Source organism: Aethina tumida, chromosome 2 (assembly GCF_024364675.1).
Source record: "Aethina tumida isolate Nest 87 chromosome 2, icAetTumi1.1, whole genome shotgun sequence".
In the NCBI taxonomy this organism is placed as follows: Eukaryota; Metazoa; Arthropoda; class Insecta; order Coleoptera; family Nitidulidae; genus Aethina; species Aethina tumida.
In genome coordinates this window covers 33,962,028-33,989,552 of record NC_065436.1, presented here as the reverse complement: position 1 = coordinate 33,989,552, position 27,525 = coordinate 33,962,028, and the positions used below count along the sequence as shown (strand labels likewise).

Genomic DNA, 27,525 nt, shown 5'->3' with positions numbered 1-27,525 from the left:
TTAAAATCCTTTCATAAGTAAACTCCATTTTGAATCAATAAAATTAAAAAGTTAGTTCAAAGAGTAAAAGCTTTTTATGCTCTCTCTTTTATATCTTATAGAAATTAATAATTTTTTTACATAAGCAACTATCTACAACTTTTTTCGAAAATTCCAACAATAATTTTAATATGTAGGTAAGTAAAACATAAGAAAACTAAAGGAGTTTGTGAAATCTTACCATCTTCTTTGTGTTCAGAGATACAATTAAAAATATAAAAGATATTTCGTAGACCCTCATCTATCTACAGATGACATATAACATATGTTATGACACACTTATTGCTAAAACTAACTGAAATGGTAATAATTCTACAGAATAAATAATTAATTTAATGCCTCTATTAAAATTAAATTAATATGATTTTATTATGAATCACCTAATCTGACATGCTTAAATTTTTATTTGTGAGATTAACATTAAAGGCCGCATTATTCTTGGTGAAACTGAAAATAAGGTTTCACTGATTTTGTAATAAACTGTTATTAATAATAAATATTTAAAAAATCTTAAGCGTATTAATTAAATAATTAAATTAATCAATGAATTTAGGGTAAATTAAAAAATTGATGACATTGATAATTATATATTTATTAATTTTTGAATATATAAAAACTGAATTCTCCTTATTCTATTCAAAATTCGAGTTATGAATTTGTTCCTGCAAGGATAGAAGAGAAACATGTATATTCATGAAAGTACTTAGAATTGTTGTTTTAGAAGGAAGGGGTAGAAATCAGATTTTTGATGTTTGGAAAACATCGATAAGATTTTCGTATTGTTTGTGTCATTTATTTATGGTATATTCAATTTGTTTACTGCTGTATGATTTTGGAGCAGGATTTTTAGGAAACTGAAAAAAAAAAATAATATGTTTTATTGAATCTTATACATCAATATCATTATTAATTATTATTGTACTAAATTTATTTTTATTCTTTTAACCGATTATCTACATATAATTCCGATAAATAAATAAAAATTGAAAATTTTAAACAACATATTTTTATTGTTATAAATTTTATGGTGACAACTAATACATATATTGTAAAATAGTAAATTTAAAACATTTACATACTTATGACAACTCTCAAATATTTTTGCGTAAATCATAGATTTTAACGACTATTTCGTAATAGACCTTAAAATGTGCGAAATTCTGCTTATTTATTCGATTTTACATCAAACTTTTCCAATTTTATCCAGAGAGAAAGTGATATATGTTCTTGAGTGCCAGAGAAGGAAAAGAAAGATATGGACAAGCTTTGCATTTTTCAGTGCAATGCGGCATTCAAATGTGTCTGTTAGAATCGGAGTTTTAGAGAGAAGAATATTGAATTTTTGATGGTTAGGGGACATATTCAATTTTATTGATATCTGAATCACTTATTTATGATATATTTAATTTTTCTTCATAATTGTAAATATCACACTAGTTTACAACAAAAATGGAAACGTGGATTTTTGTATTTTTATGGTAATTTGGAACATCTTTATAATTTGTATATTTAATTATTATTGTTTTTTTCATTTGGGGCATACACCTAGATAATGGTGTAAGTTTTTTGATTTAGCATTTTAATACGCTGTCCAGTATAAACACAAAGTTGCGTTCAAATTTCATAAATTTTTTGACTAATTCCAGTTATTTTTCCCCGATCTCTCGATTTTAATCTAATAGAAAACTTGTAGGAGATTGGGAATAAGAAGATAAGAGCAAATTGCATCACATATAAAGCAAATTTATTTTGTACCAATAACAAATATTTATAACAATATAGGAAGGAAATAATTTCCAATCTAATCTCGTTTATGTTAAAAAGATGTGATGAAGTTATAGCCATTAAGAAGGACTGGACAAAGTATTAAATATTAGGCTATTTACATAGGATTTACATAAGAATTGTTAATTTTCTGGTTTATTTTTATATCATCGTTAACGTGACATGTTTCGTCAATAAATAACATAATTTATATATGTATGTGTGTTTTATTATTTAATGGAACAAAAACCAGTTTCGTAAGTATATATTGTTTAGTATTGAATGAAAAAGAAAGTCGCTCTAATTTTGTTCGATACTGTAAGTAATTAAGTTTACACATACATTTAATAATTAATTATTCAAAAAATAAATATAATATAATATCTTAAGATCTACTATACACTTATAATATTCACATTTAACACTATTAAAAAATAAGATAATAACATTACTAACTTATTTATTGTGCACATATCTGATTATTTTTTAAAAACTATTTTCAATAGAATCCCGTTTGTAATAACAAGAACCCTGACTTATTTCTAAACATTATTTGGCAAAATGCCAATTAGCAGGTATTAAACACGTGCAAATAAAACAATTGTCGATTTTTATTTGCAACATTAAAATGCTATCTTAAACCGTGTCAAGTTTATTATTTGCATAAAGGTTAACGTCAATATGCCGTAATTGTTTTTTATTATTTAGTAAAAAACTGGAATCGGACGTCAGATTTCGTTTTGGTTTGAATCGAACGAAAATTGTGACGCTTAAGGATTTTCGGGCGTGTCTTTCACGATGCGTGTTATTTCAGTAGGTTTTCGTATTAATTTGCCCGCATGAGTCAGACCTTCATTTATTTTAGTAATTGCGATACGACAAAAGGTGACGGCGTAAATGAATTATACATTTTTAAGGATTGTGCTTTATCGTTGTTCACAAAAGTGGACTGTTTTATGGTAATTTATTCATCTGCATGACACAGATTTTCAAATAGCAATGTTCAATCCTTTCAATCGTCACATTGATGAGAAAGTCATTAAAATCAATAGACAGTAAAAAAACACTTTCACATTTTGCAATTTTCTTTGTTTGCAAAAAAATGCACTTCAAATAACGTTTATTTACCAAACGCGACTCACTAATTGTAAGATGAATGCTAATGAACTAAATTAATATTAATGGATGGCAATTTGCATAAATCCATTTGAAGTGTGCAAGAAAAAATGTGTCTGAAATAACTTAATCGAATTGACGTTGTAAAATTTCCAGTTAAAAATAAATTAACATAATATACAGCTACATATTTAGTTCTGGGATGTTCAATAATTCATCATAGTGTTGTACGTAGTTGTGGAAAAATAATAACACATTAACAACATAAAAATCATAGTTTCAGAATTATTAATTGTCGTAATTGAGGAATTTGATCCGAGGACGAATTCTTACGTTCATTTCGCTTCCCATTCATCATTAAACCTGTTATTAGCTGGACAACAATCGCAATGGTTTTTTTAGAGTGATTTAATGATTTTGCTAAAACTTACGTGAATTTTTCGTATAAAAGTATAGTGTCATACCTGAAAATAAAAAACAAAAGGTTTAATTATAGTATAATTATTACTAATGCAATAGAATTTAGATAATTAAAACAATGACTTGTCAGGGAAAAGTTTGACTATTCAGGATTTCGAGTTATCAAATAAACTACAAAATTAGTATAAATGTACAGGGTAGCCAAGTAGTGGAAATTACTATAGGTGTAGAGAAAAAATATTTTTAATAAATGTGACCCTGAAAAAAGTGGAAAATAATTTCTAAGATGACCTTCAGTTATTTGTCCAACATCTTACAAATCAATTTTTCTTTCCAATTTAGCAGCTTAAAGTGTATTTAAGATATTTTGTTATTTATTTCTATAATATTTGCCATGTTTTTTATTAAAATATGTGTACTGCTTCTCTTAAAATAATATAATAAATAATAAGTCAGTGAATTATCAGATATTTTTGAAAATTTCAAATGAAATTGAATTTTTTTTTTACTTTAGTAATTGAATGAAGTAAATAAATTTAATATAAAAGACTTTTTTCAGTTATTTCAATATTTTTATATTTATATATACAGTGGTGACCATAATTATAGCAACTTAATAAAATTTATTAATTTAAATTGTACTATTTGAATTGGATACCAGTCGCTATAATATTTATTTTTTTTTTACTTTTTTATATTTTAATCAATTAATGTATAATTCGTCAAAAAATTATCCAATCTCATTGACAACTGAAATTAAAGCCCATCTAGGAAATGGGGCTTGCTGAAATTAGTTTAAAAACTGTGAGATGGGGGTTCATTTCACCTCACACCTTTAAGAAAAACCCTGGTTTCTACTAAAGACGTGAAGTCCAATTTTGACTTGCTTAGGATCACATTCACTGGACCGCAGGAGGATATGAATAGTTTGTAGTGATGATTTAATTTATATAAAAGTGTTTTGCTTAAGTTAAGCATCCTACAAAAAGAAAACTACATAAAAAATTTGTCGTTCAAGCAGTAAAACATGGTGACGATTCAATTATACTATGGGGATGCTTTAATTCTTTTGGTGTAAGTCCCCTTGGATTGATTTATTTACAGGGATATATTAAATAACAATTTGCTTCCATATATTGCGGAAATAATGCTCTTAATAAATATGTTTCAACAAATCCAAAATTGTCACAGATTGGTTAAAAGGCCAAATCGTCGATATTTTGTGTTATCCGTCCCAATCTCCAGAGATTAACCCTATCGAAAACATCGGAGATCACGTTTGTAACCAAATTTGACATAAACATTTTACAAATTTAAACGAACTCACCACAGAAATTCAAGATGCTCGAAGGAATATAGACTTATCGTATATTCTGAAAATGGTGTCACGAAGAGGGGTAAAATTTTAAAACAAAAAGATTATTATACAAAATGTTGATGTTAAATTATATAACACAGATTTAATCATTAAAATTCCTTTGACTACCTTAAATATTAAATTAAGTGATTAAAAACAAAATTATAAAACATTTATTTATGCCCGCTACTTTATTACATTTTAGTTCGTTTATGTCCTACATATTTTTCACGTTCATTATTTCTAAAAAACAAAAAAATGCGACAAAATTAAAGTGACTTGAGTACCTTTCAGTTGTATTTAACATATATCTTTCATACATGAGTATTGTGTTTACATTAAGAACAATACCTCTTGGTTATAAATTATTGTGACCTATAAATCAAAAGGTCGCAAAAAGTTATAAGCGAACAGTTTCTTGTACCAAAACAAGTGGTATCAAAAACAACTAAAAGGAAAATCGAAAATAAGGAGGGTGAAACAGAAAAACCTCCAGAGCATTAGATTTTAAGAAAAACCCTTTTTTTAAAAAAAAGAATCGAGAAGTAAGACTTCTTTTGGCTTATAGGAATCGAAACTGGACAGCAAGAGATTGGGAAAATTACTATTTTTGGACGAACCAAAGTTTAATATTTTTGGTGATAGTGGACAGTTTGTTCAGTGCCCTTAAAATAGTAGACTTAATCTAAAATATGTTATAACAACTATTAAAAATGGAAGTGACAGTATTCTGGTTTGGGGTTGTTTTTCCGCTTACGCTATGAGTGTGATTCACAATATAGAATGCAAAATGGATCGTTTTATGTATAACCACATATTATTATTATTGTCATGTTACCCTATTGTGAATGTAAAATGCTGTTAAAATTTCTCGTCTATGCCAAAAAGATGTTATAGCCAATAAGAGGTACTGGACGAAATATTAAATATTGAGCCATTTACGTAGGATTTACTTTTTTTAATTTTTATGAAGAGCTCTAATTTTGTCGTCATAAAAATCGTTAACTTTTCGGTGTCGTGTTTTATGTTTAATAATAATTTATATATGTGTGTTTTATTATTTAATGGAACAAAAATGAGTCTAGTAAGTATATATTATTTAATATTTAAACAAAAAGAAAGTCGCTCTAATTTTATTCGATATTGTAGGTTCAGCTCAATTCAGAAAAAGTCAGGTAACATATAATAAAAATATAGTAGCTTTTTTTAACAGTGTTAAACAACAATACCATGGTATAAAAGAGTTATGGCTAAAATAGTTGTAGTTAAAAAGCTGTTATGAAAATGACCATGACTGTATATACAAAAATCCAATAATGGAATTAGGGATTCTTCCAAAATTTGGTCTTGAATTTAGTGCCAAATATTATATTCGAATAATCAAGTCAGACGAATTCAAAAGTAAAATTTAGGCGAATTCTTACCTTTGACATTATGTCCACCAATTCAAAGTTCGACTGCATTTATAATTATAGTGCGTATTTATCATTTTTATAAATTGCAAAATCTTATCTAAATTTTGGCGAATGCTCCGGGCATCTTTAAAAATAATTTTTACATAATCCATAAACAAACTTGTAAAAAACACAAAGTTCACAAAGTGATCTGGTTAAACACGTATTTATTCAAGGTGATTCAACTGTGCCGTGAATGTTAAAAAACGATGTAATCAGATAATTTCTTTCCATTTAATCACGACCGTCATTAAATCAGTCGACAAGGTACAAATGCACTATTGCTCGCTCTGATATGAAATTATTTAATTATTCCCCATGAAATTTTACATTACTTGTTTACTAATATTTGAACGTTGTTACAGTTTTTAATGAGTTTAAGTTAACGTGAAAATCACTAATAGCGGTTCTAATAATACAATCAATTTTAGTGCCAAACATATTGATAATTAAAATCCGTCGAAAAAAAAATTACGTATCTGAGTCATGAGACGAATGTACGTACGCATTTTCGTAAAACACTGCCAAGGTTTATTTATATTTATATGTACAATCAACATATTGCCAGTTAAAATCGATGTACGAGTTGACCCATTTTAAAATTAGATCTGTTGTTAATGATAATTATCTTGGTTCGATAAGTTATGCAGTTAATATTTTAATGCATATTGATTTTATTGACACTTTTGTGGTGTTTTTAAAAATTAACTTTATTCATTTATTTCAATGTCACAAACGTGAATATTTTTGTAATCACTGTAAATTATGCACATTTCAAAATAGTAATATATTTTATAGTTTAACTCCATACTAAATTTAAAAAGTCATTATAACTTATCAAATTAAGGAAAAAAATTAATATTTTTATAATAATCAATTAAATAATAATTAAGAATCTTTTATCAATTTTGACATAAAAACTTAAGGAATTTGAAACTAATTAGAAGATAAATTAAAAATAAAAAATTAAACTTAAATACTAGATAAATAGAAAAATGTCACAAAGAGGTGTATTAAGTAACTATCAATTTTTTTCCGTTCATTTTCATATTCAATTTGTTGTTATAACAGTTTTTTGCATAAATCAAAATTATTTCTCCACAATAAAATTTCTTTATGAAAACATGAAAAACAATTTTTTCATTTAAATAAATCTGATATTTCATATTTTATTTTAATTATAAATATTTTTTTGAATTTCTATTGCTATTTTTTAATTATTGTTTAAAAAATTTAAGATTTTAATATTTAATTAAATGAACTTCATTACAATTTAAAATAATCATTTTTGAAGACACTTTCAATTTCGTTTTGGTAAACTTACTTTATTCTAATATCTTTTTTTCATTTTTGTTCAAATTTCTAAGAACAGCAAACATGTAATGTAAAATTTCATTGATTCAAAAAAATTTACATATATTACGAATATATTAAATACAGATAATATAGATAATAATTTTTTATATGTCTCTAAACTATTTTTTTTTCGTACTTTTAAGAAAACATTTTTAGAAATGTGGATGTTTTCGATAGAACAAATATTCATTAGTTTCATTATATATTTATCATTTAATTAATTTAATAAGTTTTCAGTAATTCAGTAATCTACTAAAATTTAAAAGAATCTAATATATTTAATATTTTAATATTGTATACATTAGATTATTTATATATATTTAAAAATTAAATTAAATACTTCTGTTTTCATTTTATAATTTTTAAAACAAATATAAATTGTAATTTAATTATGAATATTTTTAAACTTTTAATTTTCAAAGTTTTTAATATTTAAATTAATAATACTTTAATAAAAACAATATTTTTATATTTTTATTAATTATTTCTAAGCCAACAAAAAAAAAAAACAAATTTTATTCCAAGAATTTTTTTTATAGATATAATAAAGCCAGATGATATATATTAAAACTCATTAATTTGAAATTGCAAAAAAGTTGAATTATAGAAGCAATTTTTTAAATCTTTATTGAAATTTAATTGGACCAGATCAAAAATCAATGGTTAATTCATGTTTCAGAACAGGTGGTTCGTGAAAGTTATGCATACATTACCATTTTTATCTGCCAAAAGTACAATAAAATTGGTAGCACGTATATTAAATGCAACAAGCGATTTCGTTAACTTTTTAACGTCGTTTTATTCTTTAATAAGTGCATTGTGCACAACTGATACCCTTAAAATATTTTTATCATCCATTGTTTTATTATTTAAGAAAGGTTAATCGCATTTATAAAATGTCGAACGTGATTTATCTCCCATGTAGGAATACAGTAATAATATGCAAATTGGTTTTCGACATTCCAAGACAATAAACTGTATTAATAAACTATATTGTGATAAATTAAATTTCAAAAATTAGATCTGTACAAACGACCATGAAAATCAGGATTGTTACGTCAATTAATTATTTTTTTTTTGATCTTGGTAATTTTTATTAACATTCCAGTTTGTAAATCTCGTTCTGCATAATTGTACATTATCAGGATATTGTTTTATTGCATGTGAAATCGCATTCGCAGACAATAAAACATATCGTAACTATTACAATGCATTTCAAAGGACTTGTGAAATATTTATTGTACTCGTTTCACCGATGACCATAATTAAAATTTTATACTTATTCATAATTATTATTAATATAATGATTAAAAATATTATAATAAATCATTTAATAATCATGGGATGACAGCATTTATATTAGTATTCAAATTAATTTAGTGAAATTTAAATGAAATGTGGCGTATTGCAACACACAAATTAAAATAATAAACAACTGCTTAAATAATTCCAGACTTGTTTGGCATAAAATGTCAAAAACAGTTTCCTTTATTATAAAGGATTCCTTAGATTATTTGTATAAACTCATTGTTTTAGATAAGAAACACATTTTAAATAATATATATTTTATTGCCCTGTACCTATTTTCTATGTATTTGATTCTGGATGTAATAATAAGTTAGATAAATGTCTGTTGTCGTGATAATTTTAAAAGTACACATAATGCTTTATTTATTTTAATGATTTAAAATAACACAACGTTTATTACAGTTGTAGGAGCATAAAATTAGGTTATTATTGTACAACTATATTATTTGGAAAATAATTGGAATGACAAAAATTATTTAATTATACTAATTTATAAAATAGCTTTCAAGAGCAAAAGTGTAATTATGTTACTTCATCTTGTCTGCCTAAGGAATATTAATTCACATCTAAAATGTCGGTTATTCAAGTGTAGCAAATTAATTTTCTTCTATACTTTGGAATGTTAATTGTATGAATAAATTTTTCAATTATAAATATATTGAGACTTAATGGAAGTTCGTTAATTATTAATCTGAGAAATGATAATAAAAATGAGTCTCAATGAAAAATATAATTAAATTTCTTACATAATACTATAACATTTATAATTTTGTATTAACTGTGAAATAATTGAATATTAAAAAACTGAAATTTTCAATAATATTTCAAATAAAAATCAAATAAAAACATATAATATAATAATTTATATCATATTTAAATAATATATTAAAAAATATAAAATAATAAATCGTAATATATAGAGTTTATGAGACATTTGGAATAACAGAAAATATATTTAATGAAAAAAAAAAAAACGCTTTTAAAATATTTAATTAATTTTTTTTTCTATTCTCATTAATACATTCGAATTAAAATTTATTTTGTTATTTATTAAATATACATTATTTTATGGTTTAGAGATCAGAAAAAATTATTAATTATTTCTCTCATTAAAATAAAAAATATTATTTAGATAATACAAAATACAAAATAATTTTGAAACACAAGAAACAGATTAATAAAAAAAACTAATCATAAACATTTTTATATTTTATTATTTATTTATTTTAGGAATTATCAAAAAATAAAAATTATAAAGAAACTTATTTTTAAAATATTTTAAGCTATTCCTTATCCTAAAAAAAAATTGTGAAGGGCACAAAAACCAATATAAAGAAAAATATCTTACTCTTTAATATATTTAAAAAATATATTTGAATTAAAATTATTTTTTAAATTTATTAAATAGAAAATAAATTTTATGGTTAAGAAATCAGGAAAAAATTATAATGTCTTTTTTAAATTAAAATAATATGATTGTACAAAGTAAAAAGTAATTTTGAAGCAAAAGAAATACAAATAAGGAAAAAAAATCAAAAACATATATTTTTGTGATTTTCAAAAAAAGAAATTTGAAACTACAAAAGATTTATTTATAAGGAAAAATACGATTTTAAAAATTTAAGAAATATTTTAAGTTATTTTTTATCGTAGAAAAATATTTTCTAAAGATAAAAAAATTGTATAAGAAAAAAATTATTTTCCCCTTTAATACATTTAAAATATACACTTATACATATACATTTCAAATATACGTATATATATATATGGATTTTAGGAATTAAAATTTACTTTTAAATTTATTAAATATACAATAAATATTATAGAGATTTAGAGATTAGAAAAAAATATTATGTGCTTCTTTAAATAAAAAATAGCTTGCTAAAAAATAAAATTAATTTTGAGACACAAGAAATACATTAAGAAAAAAAAAGAGCCAAAGAAGGGTAGAAACACAAATATAAGAAAAAAATACTTTAAATTAATTTAAAAAATATGTTTGAATTAAAATTTATTTATTAATTTATTCCTTCCTTTTTACAAAATATCAAATAAAAAGAAATTTGAAATTGCAAAAAATTTTTAAGACTATATTTCATCCAGAATCCAGAATAAGTAATTTTAAAATGTAAAATATTTGATACCAGAATAAATTATTATTTGTTGTCTAATACATACACAATATCTAATACACAAAATATCAAATAAAAAAAAATTGATTTTGAATTGAAGTTTTTAAAATTATATTTTAAATTAGAACAATAATTTTAAAGGGTAAAATATTTATTTTATGTTATTTTAAATTTTAAAAACTATATTTTGATCTAGAACGGTAATTTTAGAGGGTATAATATTTAATATCAAAACATATATTTGAATATTATTATATAAATATTTATTAAATAAAAAATTCTTAATTAACACATGATTTTATATTTTATATTTTCAAAAAATAACAAAAATAAATTTTGAATTAAGAAGATCAAAGACATTTAGGATATAAAATAGTAATATAAAATAAATAATGTAATAAATAATTTGTATAAAAACTTGAATGACAGAATAAAGTTAATTATAAAATTTTGGCAGCAATAAAGCTATTAATAGCTAAGAAATAGGTAAACTGTGCTATGTAAAAATTTGTGAACTATTTATAATTTTCAAATTGATATATTTATGTATATGCATAAATATATGAAAAATAGTTGAACGTATTGTAAAACATGTTCTAATAGTACAATTATCAAACATTAATTATTAACTAAAAGTGATTATTTTATTTATAAATACACTACAAACAACAAATTAACTTAAAAATGTTGCACCTATAGAATGTAAATAACAACACTTAGGTTTGGAAAAGATTATTTTTATCGCCGTCTGTTAAAAAGCACGTGGCACAAATGTAACAAAAATAAACTAAAAATTTGAACTTACCTTTAGGTTTATCATCATCATAATGCGAGATCTTTTTCTCCAAGTCAATTCCGTTGCTGTGTCCCATTTTCAAGCACAACAAACGAATGGAATGTTTAACGATCAACAAACGATAAAATATTTAAATGAAAAAATATATATGTACGAATATATATAACCAGGTACTCAGGGTACTATCACAAGAACAGAAGAGTTGGCGGTCCAACGTGTTTGAGTGCAAAAGCCGGGCGGGCTGTTGATTTGAAATTGTAAAGGTGTGCGTCGAAGGCGGCAGCGCGCACTGGCCGCGCAAACAGGTGGATGGTCACTACCGCTTACCGCCACCGACTCTCCTTTTACGCTTTTATCCCGCTACCACGTGACGGTTGCGACAACGCGTCTTTTATTTTAAAATTTATTCGCCAACTAAAAATCACGGTTCGGACGCGAATCGGCGGATAAGAGGCCGTGCTAAATCACCTCCGGCCCGAGCAGACTAGACGACTACTTTCTATTTAATTGATCGCAGCCGATTCACTTCCGTTGTTCTTCTGACCAGCGGCTTCCACAACGCCGACGAAGAATCTAGGTTTTTTCCTTCGTTTCGGCATCGCATCGATTTTGTTTTGCGATGTGGTACGGGAAAAATAGGTTGAAGTTTCGTTTGAGCTGTCAACAATCATTTTTCTTGTCAAGACTGTAATAACAAATCGTTATTAAAAGTTCACAGTTCAATATTAATAATTAATTTTTAATTATGTGGTTTCACGAGTTTTTTAATTACCAGAATTCAATAGATGACTTTTGAATAATGAATAATGAATAATATTTTATTAGAAAAACGTCTACACATATTAGTTTTTGAGACATAAATTTATTTTTTAATTGTAAAATACTTTTTATTAATATGGATTCATATTTAATTTAGATTTTTCCAAGAAAACTAATTATTACCAAACGTTTTAAAATAGAAATAATTAATTTCTAACTATGCAATTCTCAAAATTTTTTCACATTCACGAGAATTCAGTATCTAATGTAAAATAACATTTTCATGGTAAAATCGTTGACAAACGGATCTATTAGGTTTCTGAATAGTAAATATATTTTTTAATGGTAAGTTTACTATATAATTTTTTGTATGAATGTGATTTTAAATAATTTAGAAATATTTCGTTTTTTATTTGTATCTTGAATTCTTAAAAATTTGATTAACTATTTTCAAGAATATTAAATAAATTTTTATACAGTAAACTAATATTTCATATAAAACATTAATTTTAAATATTTTGCTATAAAAAAAAATTATGAAAAAATCTTGTTTCTTATTTTTATTATTTAATAAATTTTATAAGGCAATCATAATCTAAAATTAATTTATTTCCAAAAAATTTGCCCCCGTAATATTATTTACGTAATGTAATTTCAAATAATTTAAAAATTTTCGGTTTTTTATTTGTACCGTTAGAAAATTTGAATCAGTATCTTCAAGAATATTATCAGAATTTTGAACAGTATACTTATTTTTCTTACTTTTTTATTATCTTATTTTTATTTTTGGATTTTACTTCAAAACATTAAAATTTAATTTAATTAATTAATATTTTAATATTTCGTATAAAAAATTAATTTTAAATTTTTCTATGAATATTTTAACATAGTATAAATAATAATTTTTTAGAAAATCTTGTACCTTATTTTTACAATTTAATAAATTTAATTTTAATAATTTAATAAGGCAAAAATAGTCTAAAATTAATTTATTTCCAAAAATTTGTCCACGTAATATTATTTTATTAATGTAATTTTAAATAATTCATCATTATAAAATTTGATTCAGTATTATATTATATTGCTAAAATTTTGAACAGTTAAGTAAATTTTTCATATATTTTTTATTATTTCTAAATAATAAATATATTGTTTTAATTTTTGGAATTTGCCTTAAAACATTCAAGAAATTAATATTTAAAATATTTTATATAAAACGTTAATTTTAATTTTTTTATGGATATTTTACTATAAGCAATAATTTATGAGAAAATCTTACACCTTATTTTTACAATTTAATAAATTACAATTTTCAAATTTATAAGTCACAATTAGATTATATAAAGAAATTTAAATTTGAATTTTGAAGAATACATTTATTTTTCAATAATTTTTACAGATCATTAAAATATTCACAAATAAGAAAACTAAATTTAAAGGTGTAATTACAAAAATTAATTTTAGTACTCTGAAAATTCGATTATATGGGTATTTCTAAAAAGTAAATTGTGTATGATGTGCAATAATTTATAATTATAGTATAGTATGAAGAATAAAAATCGGTCCATATTTCAGAAAATTAATTTAAAAAAGCTGAATTTTCATTAAACAATTATCAAAAATCTTTTTTTTTTTTGTCAAAATCTTCAATAAATTTTATTATAAGCTTTATGTATTCTCCACTTTTTTCTAATGTACCTACAAGTAGAATAAATCATTCCCGAGAGTTCTAAAACATAAATAATTAATTTGTAATTATGTAATTTCTAGAATTTGTTGTAGAATCTTCAGGAATTTTGTATAACGTTACCTCGTACATAATATAACTTTCTACGAATAAAGACGTTGAACTTTGTAACTTCTAAAATTTATTAAGTTCTTTGTGTAATACATTTAATTTTTAATAGTTTGTAGAAGATTTTTTTGTTGGTATTTTATCATTTTTAAAAGGAGTTTTCTTGTTCCTTTGCCTTTGACCAATTATTTTATTTTTAAATAATTTGTTGCATAAATTTATTTTACATATTTTAATATATATGGTGATAAATATATCACCAAATTACTTCAAAAATTGAATTAGTTTATTCCTTATGATGTGTCATTAGAAAATGATTTTAGTTATTCAAAAGTATTTTACAGATGTTCAACAATAAATTTATTTTTAAGTAATTCTAAAAAATATTTATTTAAGAAACAAATTCTATCAGTAATTTAAATTAATTAAAGGCGGAATACAAAAGAAATTAATATTTTTTATAGCACGTGTAAAAATTAAAATTCAACATTGATTGATTTTACTAATGCAGACAGTAATTCTTTAATCACACAATCGGCCTTAATCTTTATATTGTAATTTACAGACAGATTATTCTAATCACAACTAATCTATTTTATTTAATACCTTCGATATAAAGATTAACAACCATTTTTATGTGTTGTTAAGCAAGGGAACATTATCAAAGTTCTAAAGTATGAATTAATAAATGTAATAAAATTCACTTCGTAGATAACAGTTTAAAAAATTAGCAAGAAAAATTATCATTTCTATTAACTATGATTCATTACTTAATTAGAAACGGTACTTGTAAATAATAATAATTTATGTTATTTTTATAATTTAAAAATTTAGATAATTTAAACAAGTTATCATGTAACATTGTTACTTTCAAGTGATTTATTTAAATGTACGTCAAATTTAGTTGTAAAAGTATTTACGTTAAACCTACACGAGAAAGCAACGTTTTAATTTCGTGACAATTGATAAACAATCGGATTTTAAAATTTATCTCGCAGTGATAATATTTATTATATTAGATAAACCAATTTAGATTATTTTTTGCACGATCACCTTTATCCAACCCAAATAACTTCCTAAATAAATATATTTTTTTTATATTTATTTGACAATTTGTAAATAAGATTTTTTTGTCGTTTATTTTAAATCACAATTTAAAAAAAAAATAAATAATAAATGTATAATCATAATAAATATTTATGCAAAACAAACCGAGACTAAGAATTATTCGGTGCACGAAAGAATTTTTATTAAATTATGTAAATTGCATTCTATTTATACTTTGGAATTTCTGTGCTTAATGAAATTCTTTATTTATCCATAAAAATAATTAAGAGCCAAGGATTAGGGATTTAATTGAAAAACATTTTGTTGGACCCAGATAAATCAAATTTAATCGATCATTTATTGATTTGTCTTTAATCTATATATCTAGATATTGTTTAAAATGTATTTATTTATTAAACACACAATTACAGATTATATGTTAGTAGAATTTAATCCTTACACTGCCAAATTTTCTGACAATTTTAATAATTATAATGTAATTAATAAAATTGTCAGATGGTTGATTAAAATTAATTTTTACTTAAACGCAATTTCTAGGCGTGTAGTTTGTAATTATGAGATTAATAATTTCATTTGAGATTTATAAATTTTGATAACAAATGTTATTGAAATAAAAATATCCATTTCCTTTACTTTGATCTCACGTATAAACCAAAATCTGTTTATTGAACCACACATTCTTATTATAGAATATTGCGTTACTAAATTTTATCTGTCTAAAGTTATTTAAACGTAAAACAGATTACAATAAATTCGTTTGGTTGTCGGTCACGTTTTATAAGGTGTTTTCAGTGATAAACATGTTTACTGAAAATCGTATCAAGTACACACCGTATAACATTCGAAGAATTTTTCACATCACAATCTACATTGTTTTGTTTTTATGGGAATGTTTTAAATAATTACAAGATATTTGGTTTCGGCATTGTTTAATGTACCATTCATGTAGTTCTTGCCAAACAAACACTGAGACCTCAAAATAAAACGTAGACGTATAATTATTCGGTATAAAAATATAAATGATTGTTTACGTAAAGTAGACTAAAAGAAATAAAAAAATATATAATTAAAAGTGTGACAACGCGACAGTAAAAATGAACTTAGATGAATACTGATCAGATATTATTAGATACATGTATTAAAAACAAGTCTGCTAATAAAAGTTTGCATTAATAAAGTATTAATTTTTATTGTCATTAGGTAAATTTCCTACACCTACAACGACATATACAAATTTCACAATTCCGCATTCAAATTAATTAACTGAGGCATATAATAAATAAGCGAAGTTGCAAGGCATTACACTTAAGTAAGCAAATTTGTTTAAAAATTTCGCAAAATTAAACAAAAGTATTAGTTATAAAAACCGCATGTAAACTTTGATTAATTGAATAAATAAAACCTTGAAAATCCCACGTTTAATATGATTAAAGATATAATAAGATTCTTTAATGAGTATCAAGGTCAAAATTAACGGTGAAAAAGTTAATTGAATCCATTGATTTACTCGTGTGTTAAAAAATTATCGAATATATCTTCATTATCAGATAAGAAATCGTTGTTCGCATTTTGTAAGTGTTAAGTCGTGTTAATGAAATTTTCACGATTTTACTGTTAATCAGTGCGAATTTTTTATGCATATATCACCTATGTTGATATATGACATTTAGTAATGATTTGCGTGCAAAACTCAATAACAATGATTGTTATTTATTCTAAATTGATATATCATCATTACTACTAATTTCGGCCTTAGGTAATAAACATTTTTGGAATTATTTTTTATTGATTATTAATATTAAGCGCCTCCACCATTTATTAATTTATTTTTTTTATTTTTATTATTCTTCGTGTTAATTACAATCAGTTTATTTATTAACCTTTAAGATATTTTTTGCTTTCTTAAATTATTCACATCCTTAATAATAATTCGTTGTTGAACTGTGGACACTCTTGACATTTTAAGAGTGTATTTTCCATTCAGTACTTTGTATTTTAAATTCTAAATACAATGAAGATCTTAAAATCCAATTTAAGAGGCATAATCCTTTAATTATTCTGTCTATATATGTTTACCAGTGTTTAATTTTCATTAAAGATAATTTTTATCAATATGTAACCTTGTCAAACCAACATAGTTATTATATCGCCCTAAGTAGAATGTTGGAGAATATATAAAAGTACTCATTAAACTATGATCCTGTTTTTTAAAAGTTTACCCCTCAAAGTAGACTATTATTAAGTACTAGCTTTAGTTCGTCCATATTAAAAGTTTGGTACTATTTATGTATATCAATATATGTAACCTGATCAAACTAACATAGTTATGATATTGCTGAATATATAAAAGTGCTCATTAAATTACAAGTTTTTAGATCATCAGTTCAATCAATATACGCAACCTGGTTAAGCCAACGTATCTATCATACTGCCTTAAGTAGTTGTTGAGATTATAAAAATATATATTAAATTACTATGGGATAGTGTTTTAAGAAATTTACCTCTCAAACAAGAATATTGTCAAGTACTACCCCAAATCATTAATTTTAAAATTTTAGTAATAATTGTTAATCAATCGTGATCAAACCAATATAGTTGTAACACTGCCTTAAGGAGAATATTACTCAATATATAAAAGTACTCATTAAATTACTAGTCTTGTTTTTTTTAAAAAAAAATTTTCCCTTCAAACAAGACTATTATTAAGTTTACTGATTTTAAAATTTTAGTACTATTCATTAACCAATATACGTAACCTGGGGGTCTACCACGAACCCGAGTGAGATATCTCACCCGGTGAGTTAACTCACTTATGACATCAATGTGGCAACAGCGCATTTCGTCTTTGTTTACAATATTTTCTCCACTATCAAGTCCAAAATAATAAAAATAATTGAATCATTGTATCAATAAGTTATTACTTGGTAATAAAAAAAGTCCAGGAGAACTTCTACGAAAATCTATGAGATATTTTATTCGGATCGAATGACGTTATTCTTGTAGGGGTGTCCAAACGCCTTTTACAATGCCGGTGACTTGTATTACAGGTGAGATATCTCACCCAAAACCGGTGACTTTACACGGTTGGTGTTGAGTGAGTGAGATTTGTCACATTTTGCGTGAGTTCGGATTATGTGGATTTCTTGATATATATTGATACCTTGAGTGTTTTAAAGACATTATTATATTTATTTACATCAATTAGGAATATATAAAGTTTTAAATTTAGGTTAATTTGTCGTGAGTTCAAGTTGAATGTTTTGTTGATATTATATATTTTTTTGATCTATTATGACCATGTTACGTCAGTAGCAATAAAAAATATTTGATATAAAATAATTTTATTAGGTATTAATAAAACAAATGATTTGATTGTGTTTTCAATTAAGATTGTCAAACCTTAACGAATAAAATTTAATTTATACTGTACAATGTATCATATAATTAAGTGAGGTAGAATTTATTAAGTTGTGTGGGGTACTAATAGATATCTTTCATATATTGTTGAAATATTCCATCTATTTATAAATCCTTAGCTCAACACCAAAGGTTTACCTGTGTAAGGTAAATTTAATTTTATGCTTCATTTGTTAATATATAATTTGAAAATTGTAGCTACTTGCAGCTTTGTGTTTTTATACCTCAGTTAGTTTTCAAGTAGATATCATATGTAATTAGTTTCCCATTAGTAATTGCTTCAAAAAGTAAAAAATACATTGATATGATAGATACATCAGCTTAAGTTATTAACACTCAAGATAAGAAGGATATCTTCTAAATGTTGAAGGGTTAAACATTAATAGAAAAAAGATAAATAGTAAAACTTAATTGTAAGTACAACATTATAATGTATATATTCTTGTTTTTTCTGAAAAATATAATTTCCCAGAAATCACAAAACGTACTGTTTGCACACATGTAGCATTTGTACGAATTGAAAAGATATCAATCCATCAATAATTATGCTTACTTATTAAAGACATCATCAATTATTGACAAAATTGCAGATATGTGGGACAACTCTAGATATTTCAAATGTCACCATACATCCTGGAAAATTAAATTGCATTGAAAATGTATTTGGGCACATACGTTGGATTGGAACGAGAGAACAATGACAAGATTGGATTTTAATCAAAGTATCGGCGCTCTTTTTCTATATATTTAGCTCATCTCTCAAGAAATTTATGGGTACCATTCCAAACAAGAACATCATCTTCCATTGAACTCCATTGATGGCGTTACCCATTACCCATTATTTTTTACCTTTGAAAATTTCAAAATATATTAATTTTTGATTGTGATATTTTTTCGTTATGGCGTAAAAGCATCATGTCACGTAGTTTTTCGTTATTCCTTCAGTTTGTGTGAAATGGTTTACCGAGTAACATTCAACTCCTCCACCATCATTTGTTGTATTTGTATATATTTGTCCAATAATACTTGTAATTCATTTTGAAACTTCTTTGGTCGATTTTCGTATTTTTTGACAATAACATTGAAATCGCCACTTAATGGTTACAGCACGATTGCCGTAAGTCTCGATAAGAATTTAATCACTTTCCTATGCCTTTCTCTTTGATTAAACAAAAAAAATATCACAGACCACAAATGCTGTTTATTTGGCTCAACATTCGTCATGTTTACCACGAAAAAAAATATCTTATTAATTCATAAAGAACTAAATGAATATGTTGTATTGTAGCGGGGAGTCCTACCAACAAAGCAGTTGTTTGCGATTATCTTTTGCTTCAATATGTTTTATGTACGGACTCTTGATAGAAAAACATTTCAAACTTGCACACCTAATAAACAAATTGATAGTATTATATAGTAGTATATTTTAATGATTAAAATATACACAAACCTTTCTTTAACCATTTCAAGTTAATTAAACATTATTTTTTGCACTTGTATGAATTTTGTTTGGATGTCAAATTTTAAATTTGTAAATATAAATTAACCTAAAATTTGAATTCCCCTAAAATTTACCAAATATAAACACGAAATGCGCTGTTGCCACGTTGATTTCAGAAGTGAGTTAACTCACCGGGTGAGATATCTCACTCGGGTTCGTGGTAGACCCCCTGGTCAAGATAACGTAGCTATCACACTGCCTTAAGTAGTTGCTGAGAATATAAAAGTATTATATTAAATTACTACTTGCCTTTGTTTTAAGAAATTTACCTCTCAAATAAGAATAAGCCCTATATCATTAATTTTAAAATTTTAGTAATATTTGTAAATGTATTCGTATCAGGTTACATCTATGTAACCTGATCAAACCAATGTAGTTATGATACTGCCTTAATGAGAATATTACTGAATATATAGAAGTACTCATTAAATTACTACAGTCTTGTTTTTTAAAAATGTTTGCCCCTCAAACCAGTCCATTATCAGGTACTAGCTTAAATAACCGATATTTAAATTTTAGTACTATTTATTAATCATGCTCAAGCCAACATAGCTATCACATTACATTAAGTAGTTGCTGAGAATATAAAAGTATTTATTATTTACTATGAAATTTACCTCTCAAACAAGAATAGTGTCAAGGACTAGCCCTAAATTATTATTTTAAAATTTTGGTAATAATCATTAAATTACTTGTTTAATTTCTAAATTAGTAACACAAAATTAGTAAAATTCAAATGAAGTATTGTTTAATTTTTAATTTTTTACATTCTTCAAATCTTAAGTGTGCAGAATTTTAATTATATTATACTGATTAAATTGACAAGTTCTAAGAAAACTTTCTAAAATTTCCAAAATGCGCAAACTTCATCCACTTAAATAATTATGGACAACTATATCGTCACACTGACGTTAATAAATTGACTCAGCCAAAAGGCCAATTTAATGCCATTAAAAAATTATCAACAATCAAAAATTATCGCACGGTACAAACACTTGAACATTGTTATATTCCACGAATTTAATATCTAATTCCAGACAATCTCTAAAATAATTATTAGATGCAATATAAAAATAACATATGTGAAGTGTTTTGTTTCTATTGATGTTAAACTTACGTAATATTTTTAGATAATTTTATTCGATTATGAAACTGACGAATTGGTTCCTTCCTATGTGTATAAGCATTGAATTAGGAAGTTTAATTTTTATAAATTGCATTAGTCTTAATTTGGAAACATCCTGTCATTATGTGGGCGTTTGTTTTGGACTGCCCTGATTTAATTTACAATTCATAAATCATTGAATTAGTGAAATTTAGTAGTTTATTTAAAAAATTCGAAATTATACCATTTGTTTCTCCGTTTAATGTGTGACATCATAAATAAAAACATGAAACATTCATGTCACATGCGTTGAAATTTGCGGAATCCTTAAGGTTGTTACGACGTCGATAAACGAGGTGAAGGATTATTTTCTTATGCATTTCCTTGAGGTTATACACAATTCAAATTTGTATTTAGCCAGAAATCGTATCTAATAAGTTAGTCGAGTGCGCCGCTTGAATTTTATATACTCGAAATTATCTGTTAATAGAACTGTACACAATAATTAACATTGAACTTGTCCGTGTAACAGGAAGGAAAACTTCGTAACCTCTGGCCGTTTCTGGATGTTTACGCTCTGCGACGAATACAAATTAATTAATCTGGAATTGCCTAGAATTAAATTTCTCTTTTTGTCGATTAAATACGACATTTGGTTTATGGCTTGGTGCATATTTGAGAAGAACAAACAAAAAATTGCTTATCATTCAAATTTTTACTACTTCATGGTTTATTAGTGACATTGTGGAATTATAAATATGTGTGTCAACAATTATGTTTAGTTACCGTCTTTGTGTCAATCTAATTGTTTAGCGACTTGTTCCTAAACCACTTTACACTTGAAAATGCAAATTGTTGTTTTAATGATTAAAACAACAATTTACTTTTCAAAACTTAATGTAAACGGACTGAGGAAATCATAGTTTTGGTCAATTAAGTCAAATAAATATTAATAATTCTTGTTGTTTTATCTAAAGTAGTTTGTTTCATCTGGACTAAGTCAGAACAACAAAAAATAACAAAGGTTAAAAAAGAAAATAAATGGCTGGCATAAGTTTTTGTTGTGTTATAATTGAAAATAGTAATCGTGTCAATTTATATATATCCCAAAATGAAGGATTTCAAAAATGTCCAAAAGCCCAGCAACAATAGGTTGAATTAAAACTGAACTTTTAGAAGAAGAGAGAAATCCACACATAATTTGACATTTCCCGAATGCGACTTTTGTTTGTACGGCATCGGAACTATTAAAAAACCAACCGTCGAACTAATCGAACACATAATACGGACGCATTGGCCCATACATTGTGTACTGTGCAAGAAAGTTTTCAATTCACCTGAAGATCTGTTCACCTACGGTAAATGCACACCTACTATAGCCGTATACAATTCACCAACGGTTGCTGAAAACAACAAGGAGTACGACTCACCACCGATCGCCGCACTCTTCGGTAAAAACGGAACAGGAAAGAAATATTTGGAGGTTTTGAAAAACCTTGCCACCAGCACATCCATGCAAGTTAACGGGGATACATCAGTAGAAATAAATCTTTTCATTCTCAGCAGTGTAAATAAGACTGGAGGTGATAAGAACAACTGTGAAACTCCCAATCAGGAGTTAAGCAAAAGGAAAGTTACATTTTGTGAAACTGTAAGTGTTGAATATATTGATCCTGAATAGTCGCATAATCAACCTAAAGGTAACACACACAACTAATTAATATTATGCATAATTACTAGATTATATGTCAGGGCAAAATCAACAACATAGTCCAGCCAAAAATGTCAGTTCACCAGGTAAAATATTACTTATCTGTCGCCGTGTTTTATTACTCGAATTATCTTATTTATTTTACAGTAATTGTAAAGCCAACCATCGATTACCAAACTGCAAACACCGAATTAATCGAACTGAAAGAGCCAGAAAATAATGTGGAAGTTGATTTACAAGAGGACGGAGCCGGAAGGTGCAGAAGAACCAGAAGAACCGGAAGAACAAGAAGAATCAGAAGAACAAGAACGACAAGATCAAGTACAAGAACAAAAAAGTAGGTTCTCCAAACTGCACACTATGGGAAAGTGGATTCCTCGGCCGATCATAACGATGAAATAAACAGCTTTAAAGTGCCCCAGTAATAGATAAGTTCACACCTGCTTCCGCGAATTTAAATAAAGTAACAGAAAAAAGTAAATCTATCGGAGTGCTGGCAAAAATATTTTGATCTTCATCAGCTTCATTTGGTCGTTTGGCCTCGAGTTCCGGAGTATCAGTATAAATATATACATATACATATCCATCAATATTTTTGCCAGCACTCATATTGAAACTTCTGGTGTGTTTAAAAATGTATTTAACCAAAATTATATGTCGAACGAGAATCTGACAACTATTAAAACGGAGGTCGATAAGTAAGCATCTCATGAACAATTGTCTTCTATAAAGTGTATTCCGGTGATGATGATGACTCGTTGACCAGCAACAGAAAGAAAGCGAAATTTCAGAAATATTCCGATATTAAGGGCAGGAAACCAATTAGAGATTTAAATGTATCTATTCCGGCGAATTGACGCCCTTTAAAGGTGACATCTTTAAAAGAAAATGTTCCAGAGGATCCGCCAAAGCAGATTAAAAAAGGAATTGATAGATGGACACAGACTGATTTTGTTTACTTTTACCTATTTACTATTTAATTTTTATAAAAGCCCACTAGATGATTAAACGTATTGTTTTATTCAACAGTTTTTTGTTTTATACTATTAAATTATAAATAACAGTTTTGACAAAGAAACACAAATAATAATTATTAAGATCTTACAATTTAAACATTTAAATATAGGTTATTTAAGAGAATTTTGAATGGTTGTGATAAATAATTTGACAATTAAAAATAATTACTAGATACTTGTTAATATTAACACTAATTACAATGCCTGAAATATCCAGGTTTTCTAGTCTTTTTATTTTAAATAGTATAAATATATTCAAAATCTTCCATAGTAAATACAAAAATTTAATTCATAATTAACTTATACGATTTAATACTAGTAAACTTGTTAATATTAGAAAAGACCTTCAAATAGAAAATATGTAAATTCTTTTTGCAAAACAATTCGTTAATTGATAAACAATGGTCATCACCTGGTTTGCTACACAGTTTATGCCTATTTCCTGTTCTCAATTAGAGCAAATAATAACCACATTAGAAAAGCGATGCGATATTAATAATAAATAATTTACAAGGTACAATTAGAGAAGACAAGTAAAATTGAGCATACAAGGGTTTTCAGAACTCCACATTTAAATAAAAATATTCACAAAATTCGGTATCTTAGTGACGAATGACAGTTGTCAAAAGTGTACTGACACGGCATTACAAGTTGTTTGAAGCTATCTCATAATCCTCAAACAAAATGTTCCGAAACCAATACGACAGCGACGTAACGATATGGAGTCCCCAGGGCCGCCTCCATCAAGTGGAATACGCTATGGAAGCAGTTAACTTGGGTTCGGCGATTGTCGGTTTAAAAAGTAAGACTCATGCTGTCCTAATCGCTTTGAAGCGAGCATCCTCTGAATTGTCCGCGCATCAGAAAAAGATTTATACCATCGATAATCACATTGGCATTACAATTTCCGGTTTGACCGCTGATGCGAGGATGTTAAGTAGATACATGAGGGTTGAGTGCTTGAATTATAAATATTCCCATGATGATTATTTTCCATTGGAGAGGCTGATCAATCTGTTGAGTAACAAAATGCAAATTTGCACTCAGAGGTATGACAGGAGGCCTTATGGCGTAGGGTTTTTGATTGCTGGATATGACGACAAAGGCCCACACATTTACCAAACTTGCCCATCAGCCAACTACTACGACTGCAAATCTATGTCAATTGGAGCCAGATCACAAAGTGCTAGGACTTATTTGGAGAAGAATCTGAATGAACTAAAAAATGCTAGTCTGGATGAATTAATCAAACATGGTTTGAGAGCGTTGAGAGATACTTTGCCACCAGAAACCGATCTTAACAACAAGAATGTTTCAATTGGTTATGTAGGGAAAGAACAATCCTTCAAAATTTTGGATGAGGAATGTGATCCCTATCTTGCAATGATCCAAGGTGAGGAGAGAAGAGGTGGCAGTGGGTCAGCTGAAGGGGCTCCTCCAAGGGATGATGCAGGAGACCAAGATCCTACACAAAAGTAAATTTGTAAATAAGTTTTATTTATATTTTTTCTATATATTTGTGTTTTGCAGAGGTCCTGCAGAAACGATGGATACAGACTAAACCTGAATGATTTCGTTAACCTAGCTCTACTACTCGTTGCTGTTGTTTGAACATTTCTTAAGCTTTTATAACTTTGTATCATTAATTTAATAAATATTTGCTTATATAATGTTTTATTTCAGTTGTTCATATGTGAATTCAATTATACTAGACTGGTTTTAACCTATTATTCCTTCCCTTAGTTCTTTTAGTTTACTATCTAACAAAGACTCATTTTGCTTAAACATAACCATCAGCAACAGTAATAACTTATTATTAAGAACTTCTAGCAACATCTTGTGAAACTCCCTACTTTTCACATTCTGTAGGAGTTGTGTTCTTTAGTCACCCTTAAAAACAATTTATTAAGAACAAAATTGTAAACTTACTGAGCTATAGAAATAAACAAGAGGGGTATCTTCCCACTGAGGATGTAGGTTAATTCTTGACTTTTCTATACCTGTTAAAACAGCTTCATTATGTTGAGGGAAGGTGACCAAATTCACAATGATTTAGGATTTTACACCAATTCTAATACTTGTTCATTCACATGTAATTTTTTGCCTAAAACAGTTAACTGAAATATATTTCAATAAGTTAATAATATTAACCTTTTCCTTTTTCTTGTCCTTCCCTCTGGCTTATTGTCTGTTAAATGTGAATGAGGGTTTGTTAATCTTGTTAAACAATGCACTTTTTTCATTATTAAAACTATTTAAAGTTCCCACTATAACATTTACAGAGGAAAACTGAATTTTGGTTTATTTAAATATTTATTAATAATCGCATTAGCTTTGTATAATTACACAAAAAATTAACAAAATTGAATTTTGTTAAACACTTTTAGTACAGTATTACAAAAAGTTAGGTTATGATTATTAGATGTGACAATCCCGCACATATTACAAGTAATATGGGTTGCCTATAACTGGTCCTTAAAATGTATATATATTTGTATGATAAAATTCAATAATTAATTTCAATGTAAGATATACAAATAAAATAAAATATTAACAAATTAGAAATTATTTATCGTTAAAGTATAAAAAATGAATGAATCAAAAATTATTTTTTTTATATTATAATACAAATAATTTAAGAATTATCAATTATATTCCAATGTATATCTAAATAATCTAATAAATTAAATTAGATTAATAAAGATTAATACTAGTAATGTAATAATTCAATAAAGATTCATTACAGCTTTTCATCTAATGTATTAAAATAAAAAGACAAACATTCGTTTAAGAATGATCAACATCAATTTGTCTTATTTTATCTAGAAAAAAGGAACGATGATAAAAACCATTCGTGCTAATAGTAATGGTCCTCTCGAACAAAAATGCGCAGGACATTCGTTGGAATTTCATCATTGTTTCGCGTGTCCGTAGTTTTTGTATCTTCCACCGGCGCCCATTTATTTTATTTGGGAAATGTATGTCTTACATATATCTTTTTGTCCGAGGGGTCATTATATAAATTGGCGGTCTGCTAAAAATAATATGTTTATTTGATTACAAGGGTCCACTGTTAAGTTTTCATTAATTTTTTCTTCCTTTTGTTTGCTTGTTTGTGTGCGTGTTTATTTTAAACGTCTTTACGTTTAGTTGTTGGTCTACCAAATTCTCGAAATTCTCTTCAGATGTAGAACACGATGCGCTCGATAGTGGCCCACAGCTACTCGAGCTTTCTTTCACCAAATTAATCGAGATCCGACCGATAACGGGCGTTTATGTTTACATCGTCAATAGGATAATTTGGTCCTCCCGTCTCACCTTAAATTTATGCAGTCGCGTTTCGTAAGTAATTTATTCCACGTTTCACTGATCGGAATCTCCAACGTACACACTTTAAGGTAAAGCCGTCCG

The 27,525-nt window shown here is 26.0% G+C and overlaps 2 protein-coding genes and 1 long non-coding RNA gene across 3 annotated transcripts in view; 1 reads left to right on the top strand and 2 right to left on the bottom strand.

Annotated features, from left to right (window-relative positions):
- Window positions 1-11,982, bottom strand: part of LOC109600938 (putative inorganic phosphate cotransporter) — a 31,769-nt gene extending 19,787 nt beyond the window's left edge. The window contains exon 1 of the mRNA XM_049963913.1: window positions 11,752-11,982. Coding sequence (XP_049819870.1) covers window positions 11,752-11,818 — 67 coding nt within the window. The 5' untranslated portion in view covers window positions 11,819-11,982. The remainder of the gene's footprint in view (window positions 1-11,751) is intronic.
- A 7,980-nt stretch (window positions 11,983-19,962) lies between these two features.
- On the bottom strand, window positions 19,963-20,451 carry LOC126264728 (uncharacterized). The gene is made up of 2 exons (XR_007547389.1): window positions 20,232-20,451; window positions 19,963-20,169 (listed from the first exon to the last, which is right to left on the bottom strand). It is a non-coding gene; the product is annotated as an uncharacterized LOC126264728 (long non-coding RNA).
- A 4,036-nt stretch (window positions 20,452-24,487) lies between these two features.
- LOC109603037 (proteasome subunit alpha type-1-like) lies at window positions 24,488-25,784 on the top strand. The gene is made up of 2 exons (XM_049963914.1): window positions 24,488-25,589; window positions 25,645-25,784. The coding sequence occupies exons 1-2, from the start codon at window positions 24,799-24,801 to the stop codon at window positions 25,673-25,675; spliced, it is 822 nt and encodes a 273-aa protein (XP_049819871.1). The 5' UTR covers window positions 24,488-24,798; the 3' UTR covers window positions 25,676-25,784.
- Window positions 25,785-27,525: the final 1,741 nt, after the last annotated feature.

Bases quoted from the DNA above. Each gene is read 5' to 3' on its own strand.
- LOC109603037 (XM_049963914.1), top strand. From the start codon at position 24,799: ATGTTCCGAAACCAATACGACAGCGACGTAACGATATGGAGTCCCCAG. The intron at 25,590-25,644 runs GTAAATTTGTAA...TGTGTTTTGCAG, and splicing joins GACCAAGATCCTACACAAAA to AGGTCCTGCAGAAACGATGG.